At 54.3% G+C, this 9,113-nt stretch overlaps 1 protein-coding gene across 1 annotated transcript; it reads left to right on the top strand.

The window, feature by feature from the left end:
- Window positions 1-1,917: 1,917 nt before the first annotated feature.
- POU5F1 (POU class 5 homeobox 1) lies at window positions 1,918-7,616 on the top strand. The gene is given in 5 exon segments (NM_001113060.1): window positions 1,918-2,322; window positions 5,901-6,021; window positions 6,333-6,463; window positions 7,092-7,250; window positions 7,350-7,616. Coding segments are annotated over 5 exon segments (1,083 nt in total).
- Window positions 7,617-9,113: the final 1,497 nt, after the last annotated feature.

Here is a 9,113-nt window from a genome sequence, read left to right as displayed (position 1 = left end):
ATAGCTCCAGCCCTGCTGCCCTATAAATCTTTCAACAGACCTATGGGAAGTATTGAAATGCATGCACGCAATTAGTCACCCCAAACGCACAGGCCGATGGGCACTGGAAGAGATTCAGAGGAGAAAAAGCAAAACAAAACAACACGGACACACAAAAACCCAACAGACTCAAAGGACTCCTGGTGGAGCTAACTGGTCACAGTCTGGAGGATGCCAGCCCCTCAAGACAGATGCCGAGCCACTGACCCTAGCAAACAACCTCAGACCCAGCCAAGATGAAGAGGTGTCTAGGTCCGCAGAGGTCTGTGTCCCAGTCTCAGGAGTCTGGCCTCCAAACTGTAGGAAGCTCTGATCCATGGCTTCTCTGGAGAGCCCCCCTCACTCAGGTTCACCTGGGGCCTTCGTTTAGGGCAAGTTGGGGGAGCAGACAGACAAACATCATCCCCAGCAGACAGCCAGTCTGAAAGCTATTCTCTTGCAAACAGAATCAAGCACTAGGCCAGCAGCCTGAGCCTCAGGACAGACCCAGAAAAATAGACCCTGTGGGAGAGCTTAGGGCAGGATTCCTGCACCCCCTCCCCAATCGCAGTTCACCCCCTTCTGCATCTTTTCGCTAGCCCCCCAAACAAAGGCCTGGACGCCTCAGTCCTCTAGAGGGGGGACAGGATACCTAGGTCCCAGTGGGGGGCCCTGTCTGAGGCTCAGTCTTTGAGGGGATGGGGGTGTTGTTGCTGGAGCTCTTTTAGCTGCTCTGAAGGGGATTCTGTGTGAGGGGATTGGGGCTGGGGGGTTGGGGGGCAGGAAGCTGTCCCCAGGGGAGCCATCCAGGCCCATTCAAGGGTTGAGCACTTGTTTAGGGTTAGAGCTGCCCCCTCTGGGGACCAGGATTGTCCAGCCAAGGCCATTGTCCGGCCCCCTTCCCCCAGTCCCTCCCAAGCCTCTTTGAACCTGAAGTCAGATATTTTTCTCTCCCCCCCCCTCCCTCCTTGGCTTTCCCCACCCAGGGCCTAGGGGTGGAGGCCCAGATTGGGAGGTGGGGGAGGGAGAACAGTCAACTATGGGGCTAGATATTTGGGTCCCTGAAGGGGGGCTGGGGGACAAGGAACCTGATGTGCGCGGGGACCCACAGCGGGGGACCTGCGAGCGGGTGTCCGATTGATTCCTCTGCCTGCACAAAGATTGGGAGACTCAGGCCCAGTCCATCGAGCTTGATCCCTGGAAGGGAAAATGGGGGTTCCATCCCTGGGTCTGGTGGAAGGGAGGCCCCGGAACCCGGAAAACTGTACGGAATGGAAGCCCGTGTGGCAGTCTGCCCCTGGTGAGGGGTGGAATCTAATAGGCTGGGCGGATGGTTGCTGGGCATCGCAGCTTTGGGGTGCCGGAATCTGGCCAGTAATCTAGTTGGGAATGCCTAGGTTCCCGGACTGGGGGTGAAGGCAGAGAGCAGGAATTGAGGAGTAGCTCCGGCAGGACTTAGCACAGACACCAGACCTGTGTGAGGACCTGAGAGGGTCGCTGGGGTCCCTTGAGGAGACAGTGCCAGGGTCTTCGAAGAGGGGTCCAACACCTGGCTCCCCGACAGCCCCAATGTGCACAGAGCAGTGGAAAGGGCCGGGCGGCCTGTTGGGAGTTGGAGGTGAAGGCCGCATGGGGGACCTGCACCAAGGGCCTGGGGACCGCAGAGGCGCCCGGGCGGACCTCTCCGACTTTCGCCCTCCAGACACCACCGCCACCAGCCAGCAAACACCCTCCGCCTCAGTTTCTCCCACCCCCACCGACCCCTCCCCCACCCATCCAGGGGGCGGGGCCAGAGGTCAAGGCTAGTGGGTGGGATTGGGGAGGGAGAGAGGTGTCGAGCAGTCCCCTTGGAGAGCCCTGGTTTTACTGGGCCCCCGGCTTGGGGCGCCTTCCTTCCCCATGGCGGGACACCTGGCTTCCGACTTCGCCTTCTCGCCCCCGCCGGGCGGTGGAGGCGATGGGCCGGGAGGGCCGGAGCCGGGCTGGGTTGATCCTCGGACCTGGCTGAGCTTCCAAGGGCCTCCCGGTGGGTCAGGAATCGGGCCGGGGGTTGGGCCGGGCGCCGAGATGTGGGGGCTTCCCGCGTGCCCCCCGCCCTATGACTTCTGCGGAGGGATGGCCTACTGCGCACCTCAGGTCGGAGTGGGGCTGGTGCCCCAGGGCGGCCTGGAGACCCCTCAGCCCGAAGGCGAGGCGGGGGCCGGGGTGGAGAGCAACTCCGAGGGGGCCTCCCCCGAGCCCTGTGCCGCCCCCGCTGGCGCCGCGAAGCTGGACAAGGAGAAGCTGGAGCCGAACCCCGAGGAGGCGAGTGAGCTGCCGGGAGCTGGGGGAGGCGATCGCGCTGGCCGGGGGCGGCCACGCGAGGGGAGGTGGTCGCCTGCGGCGGCCCGGGCAGGGAGGGGTGTGTGGCGGCTGCGGGCCGCCGGGAGCGGGGACCAGGTGGGAACTAGGCGCCGAATTTAGAGAGAACCGCAGGTGAGGGCAGGGGCGGCCTGGGGCGGTCGGAAGCCGACCTCGCTTCCCCCTTCGGCCCTTGTCAAGTAGGTCCTTCCACTTCCTAGGGCTGACCTGGGTCGGGTCATTCATTACCAGCCCAGCACCAGACCCGGCTTGGGATTTGGGCCCCTTCTTCTACCCAGCTCCCTTCTGGAACATTTGAGCCTTATCAGACCCAGGATCTCGGCCTTAGGGTTAAGTGTGGCCTGAGGGTGAAAACAGTCCTTATCCCAGGGTTATTGTTCCTAAAAGTCTAGGGTGGGACTGGTTTCTGATAGAAACTCCTGTTTGGGCGGTGTGGATGTGTGGAGTTTGGGTTTACCTTCCACCAACAAGTTGAAAGCGTGCCTTCCCTTGACCTCTGCCTTGAACCCAGTGAGTCCGGCAGATGGCACAGCCTGGCACCCTCTTGTAGAGAGCTGGAAGTACCCGTTACAGCTATAATAATCTAAGTAGTGAAGGGGGGAGGGAAGAAGTCATCTCAGGCCACTCTCCAATGGTAGCATTTGCTAAGGAATTGAAGACTTCCGCATCCAGCCCTGCTGGGGACTGACTCTTAAGGATGTATCTTCTAGGCCGCTGAAGAGACAAGTGCAAGCAATTAGAGATCAAATACTAAGCCCTTAGACCTCACCCAAGGAGGTGTGAGTGGTTTCAGCTGGCCCCGAAGCCCTAGATTCTTTGCAGGCGGTGACTGCTGAGCCTTGAATAATAATGGCTGCCAATTGTGGTCCATTTCCTAAGTGCCTGGCTGTGGGCTCAGTTTCGACATCATTATCTCATTAACCCAGCACAAAATCTCCTAGGGAGGTATTATTAGCCTATTTCATGGGTCTTAACTGCTGAATGATGAAGCTAGGTTTCCTTTCTTTCAAAGCGCTAAAATGTGATTTGGAAAAGAAGCGATGCGGGCAGCTGAGGATGTTTCTAGGTTTGCGACATTGGTTGGATGTTCATAGGTTTGCGACATTGGTTGAGCAGAAGTTGGGGATGGAAGTTAGCCTGTTTGATGTGATTGATGACCTTTGAGTTACTTCCTGGAAGCTTCCAGGACTGCTCTTCTGTCCTCTGGCCACTGGCCTTCATTGGAGAGCCTCAGGGCTCCATCTGTCCACATCTGCTCTATCCTTCCTTCCTCTCATCCACCCTCAAGGTTCAAAAATCTTGCAGACGTGACCGTTGCATTTTCTGTCTCCTGCCAGGATGGCTCCCTGCACTGTCCTACCCTGTCCATCACCCAGTAGCTCAAGGCCCAAACCAGACACACATTCCTTTCACATCCTTCCATCCAATCCTTTGGAAACTCGGCTGTCTTAGAAACACATCCTGAGTCAATCACTTAGAGCCATCCTGGTGCCACCACTGTCATCTATGCTGGGATTACTGCAGTTGTCTCCTCAGTCTAAGGTCAATACACTAAATGGAGTGAACATTTTATTTATTTTTTGGCCGCATCTGCGGCACGTGGAAGTTCCCCGGTCTGGGATCCATCTGGCACCGCAGTTGCAACCAGCGCCACAGCTGCTGCAACACCAGATTCTTAACCCGCTGCATCAGAGGGGAACTTCCTGGAGAGAATACTTTAAAACGTGAAAGTCAGGAGTTCCCTTGTGGCGCGGGCACAGTGAGTTAAGGATCCAGCGTTGTCACTGTAAGCAGCTCGGGTCGCTGCTGTGGCATGGGAGGGGGTTTGATCCCAGGCCTGGGAACTTCCACATGCCCTGGATGTGGCCAAAAAATAAAACCCCAAGCAAACACATAAAAAGCGAGAGTCAAGTCATTTCACTGCACAAAGCCCTTCGGTGCCTTTGCATTTCTGTAAGTAAACCAGAGTCACGGCAGTGGCTCCAGAATCTGTCCTGCTCACCTTTCTGACCTCATCAGTTCCTCCTGTCCCTTTCCTCAGTCTTCTCCCGGTGCTCTGGCAGTGCTGGCTTTGCTGCAGGCTTTGCCTCTTGCCTCGCTGCTGGCCTTGCTCCCAGGGCCTGCCCACCTCAGGCCTTCCACTTGGCTACTTCTTTTACTCAAACATCACCTCCGACTATCTTATTTAAAATTGTCACCTTCCCTGTAACCCCCTACCCTGCTTTACCTTTTTCCATAGCACTTCTAACATCTGGGATAATAATTATTTCATCACAGTGAAAACTCTGTGGGGCCAGGGTTTTTGTCTATCTTGGTGTGGTCACTGGCTTACAGAAGGTACTCAATAAATCTGTTGAATTACTCAATGAGGATGCTTTTATGTTGCAAAAAGATAAAAATAAGGGATAATCAGATTTTTTAATCATTCCTGTGGAATGCAGAAGTTCCTGGGCCAGGGATCAAACCTATGCCACAGCAGTGATGCCGGATCCTTAACCTGCTGAGCAACCAGGGAGCTCCCCAGATTTTTTAAGTTGAATGCTATATACAGAGCGGAGTTCCTGTCGTGGCTCAGTGGTTAACGAATCTGACTAGGAACTATGAGGTTTCGGGTTCGATCCCTGGCCTTGCTCAGTGGGTTAAGGATCTGGCATTGCCATGAGCTGTGGCGTAGGTTGCAGATGCGGCTCAGTTCCTGCGTTGCTGTGGCTCTGGCATAGGCTGGTGGCTACAGCTCTGATTCGACCCCTAGCCTGGGAACCTCCATATGCTGTGGGAGCGGCCCTAGAAAAGGCAAAAAGACAAAAAAAAAGAAAAGTGCTATATACAGAGCACTTTATTCATACATGCTTTGTTTTTTGTTTGTGAATGTGCATGCCTTGTCCCATAGTTTGTGGGACCCTCAAAACAAGCTAGAGAGAGTGTATTTGGAAAGAGAATCAGAGGGAGTTCCCATTATGGCTCAGCAGTAACAAACCCGACTAGTATCCATGAGAACTTGGGTTTGATCCCTGGCCCCGCTCAGTGGGTTAAGGATCTGGCATTGCTGTGGCTGTGTTTTGGGGCTGGCAGCTGCAGCTCTGATTTGACCCCTAGCCTGGGAACTTCCATATGCTGCAGGTGCGGCCCTAAAAAGCAAAAAGAAGAAAAAGAAAAAAGAGAATCAGAGAGGTGCTCTCTATTTCTCTAGTCTCAAAACTTCCTCAAACTGGTAGGTAATACTAAAGTCAAAACGCTTTTGTGAGTATTAAAGAACTAAAGGGCAGGAGCCTTTTTAATGACCTGACAGGTGTTCTCACTGAGGCTGGGGCCTCTTTCCACTGAATGGTCTTCTGCATTTGATAGGTGTGTCACTTTCTGGAGTAAATGACCTTCAAATAAAGGTTATTTCTGGTTGTTAGGTGGGTAGCCTACAGATACCCCCACAGACCATTTACTCCTTGGGGCCTAAGTGGAAAGGGGGTGGGGTGGGTAAGTGGTACGTTTATGTTCCTACATGTCCTCTGCCTTTTTAAATGCAGTCCCAGGACATCAAAGCGCTTCAGAAAGATCTCGAACAATTTGCCAAGCTCCTAAAGCAGAAGAGGATCACCCTGGGATATACCCAGGCCGATGTGGGGCTCACTTTGGGGGTTCTCTTTGGTGAGTCTTCCTCAGTATGTTCTGACCCACAGAACACAGGGCCACACGTGTCCCCAGAAGGAACATCCCCAAATGTGGGCCTTTCCTCCCCACCAAGGGAGTGAGGGGAGGGGGTTTCCACCCTCTTTATGGGTGAGGGCAGGGGGGAGAAAGATACCGTACTTTGCTTTGGTGCTTGGCCTTGCGTTCTCTGGGAGGAGTTCCTGCCATGGGGTCCCAGGGAGGGCGGAAGAGGTGGCAGGGCTTGAGTCTTGGGGTGCGGAGGGCCCTGCCTGCTGCCTCACCTTGCTTCTTTCCACCCACCTCCCCAGGGAAGGTGTTCAGCCAAACGACCATCTGCCGTTTTGAGGCTTTGCAGCTCAGTTTCAAGAACATGTGTAAGCTGCGGCCCCTGCTGCAGAAGTGGGTGGAGGAAGCTGACAACAACGAGAATCTGCAGGAGGTGAGGGTGGGAGGGGTGCACAGGGGCCGCCCCATCTCAGCCCAGTCTCAGCCCAATTGCCACTGCTTTTGTCCCTGGCTGGCAGCTCTTCCTTTTGGAGGCAGTGGTCCTCGGTGGGATGGGGTGTAATTCCTCAGTTCTGTTGGAAGAAGGTCCAGCCTGGGGCACTGGTCTAAACCTACCCTTCCAAGATCTTTCTTTCCATTTATTTATTTATTTTTTGTCTTTTTCTAGGGCCACACCCGCAGCAAATGGAGGTTCCCAGGCTAGGGGTCCAATCGGAGCTATAGCTGCCAGCCTACGCCAGAGCCACACACAGCCACGTGGGATCTGAGCCACATCTGTGACCTACGCCACAGCTCATGGCAACGCTGGATCCTTAACCCACTGAGCAAGGCCAGGGATCAAACCTGCAACCTCATGGTTTTTAGTCAGATTTGTTAATCACTGAGTCACGACAGGACCTCCCAGGATCTTTCCTTTTTGTAACCTGGCCCTGGTGACACATCCAGCCAGTGCTCCTGAGCAGTTTGCTCTTAAGTCACTGACCCTGGGGTGCCCTTGCTCAGCAGGTTTGAGGCTTGCCCTTCCCATTTCCTCCCTTAAATTTCTCTCCCCATCTGCCCAGATATGCAAGGCAGAGACCCTCGTGCAGGCCCGGAAGAGAAAGCGGACAAGTATCGAGAACCGAGTGAGAGGCAACCTGGAGAGCATGTTCCTGCAGTGCCCAAAGCCCACTCTGCAGCAGATCAGCCACATCGCCCAGCAGCTCGGGCTAGAGAAGGATGTGAGTGCCTCTCCCCATCCCCGTGGGCTCCAACTCCTCCCCGCCACCCCTCCCAGAGCTTATGATCCAATGTCCCTCTCCCCTGAATCCTGCTCTCAGGTGGTCCGCGTGTGGTTCTGCAACCGTCGCCAGAAGGGCAAACGATCAAGCAGTGACTATTCGCAACGAGAGGATTTTGAGGCTGCTGGGTCTCCTTTCCCAGGGGGACCAGTATCCTTTCCTCTGGCGCCAGGGCCCCATTTTGGTACCCCAGGCTATGGGGGCCCTCACTTCACCACCCTGTACTCCTCGGTCCCATTCCCTGAGGGTGAGGCCTTTCCCTCGGTGTCTGTCACCCCTCTGGGCTCCCCCATGCATTCAAACTGAGGTGCCTGCCCTTCCCAGGAGTGGGGGGGGTGAGGAAGGGGTGAGCTAGGGAGAGAAGCCTGGGGTTTGTACCAGGGCTTTGGGATTAAGTTCTTCATTCACTAAGAAAGGAATTGGGAACACAAAGGGTGTGGGGGCAGGGAGTCTAGGGGAACTGGTTGGAGGGAAGGTGAAGTTCAATGATGCTCTTGATTTTAATCCCCACATCACTCATCACTTTGTTCTTAAATAAAGAAGCCTGGGACCCAGTAGGTGGATACTTTTGTTTTTGGTTTATCCTCCTTTAGTTACTGAAGCGTGGATGGGGATGTCTAATAGCAGATATTAACAGCTCTCAGATCTGAATGGCCCTGAAACCAAGGTGCCATTTATTTATTTATTTGCTTTTTAGGGCTGCACTTGGGGCATATGGAAGTTCCCAGGCTAGGGGTCCAGTTGGAGCTATAGCTGCCAGCCTACGCCACAGCCACAGCCACTTGAGATCCAAGCCGCATCTTCGACACCACAGCTCTTGGCAACACGGGATCCTTAACCCACTGAGCAAGGCCAGGGATTGAACCCGAAACCTCATGGTACCTAGTCTGATTCGTTGCCGCTGTGCCATGACGGGAACTCTCCAAGGTGCCATTTAAACTGCTCAGAGTCACAGTGTCAGAGGGAGATCTGGGATTGGATCCCAAGTTTATAGGTGTGAGCTCACTCTTAGAAGCCCGATACCTGGGGTCCTGGGGAAACTGGAGGTGAAGGCCATATTTTTACCTAAAGATGTAGTTTTCTACATAGTCCCTTCCCTATTAGGAGCTGGCTTTTTGCTTTCCCCCACTCTACTTTGGAATTTAGTAGCTTTGTGCTAAGAAATCTAGTCTTTTTTTTTTTTTTTTGTCTTTTTGCCATTTCTTGGGCTGCTCCCACAGCATATGGAGGTTCCCAGGCTAGGGGTCCAGTTAGAGCTACAGCTGCCAGACTACCCCAGAGCCACAGCAATGCAGGAACCAAGCTGCATCTGCAACCTACACCACAGCTCATGGCAACGCCATATCCCCAACCCACTGAGCAAGGCCAGGGATCGAACTCACGACCCCATGGTTCCTAGTCGGGTTTGTTAACCACTGAGCCACGACGGGAACTCCAAGGAATCTAGTCTTTTATGTACTTAGTTCTTTTGCATATCACCTCAACCAGAAACTCCATCTTGTGTTTTTTTTTCTTTTGGTTGTCCCTGAAGCACGTGGAAATTCCTGGGCCAGAGACTGAACCCTTGCCACCCCTGTAACCCTTGCCACAGCAGTGACAACACTGGAGCCTTAACTTGCTGAGCCACCAGAGAACTCCCGCCTGTGCTTTTTTGCTACTGGGGTCCATTTGGTTTCTACTTAAGGTTTTTGCCTCCCCTATCTGTGAGTGACCCACTAACCCCCCGTGTTTTAGTCCTGGCTCTGATACTATCTAATCGGAGAGCCCTTGCTCTGGAGCCTTTCCTTGGTGTGTAAAAAACTT

Source organism: Sus scrofa, chromosome 7 (assembly GCF_054392235.1).
Source record: "Sus scrofa isolate SSC_HxYL_T2T_F1_AM1 chromosome 7, Sscrofa_HxYL_maternal_Yorkshire_Landrace_v2.0, whole genome shotgun sequence".
NCBI lineage: Eukaryota > Metazoa > Chordata > Mammalia > Artiodactyla > Suidae > Sus > Sus scrofa.
This window is presented reverse-complemented; position numbering and strand designations above follow the sequence as displayed.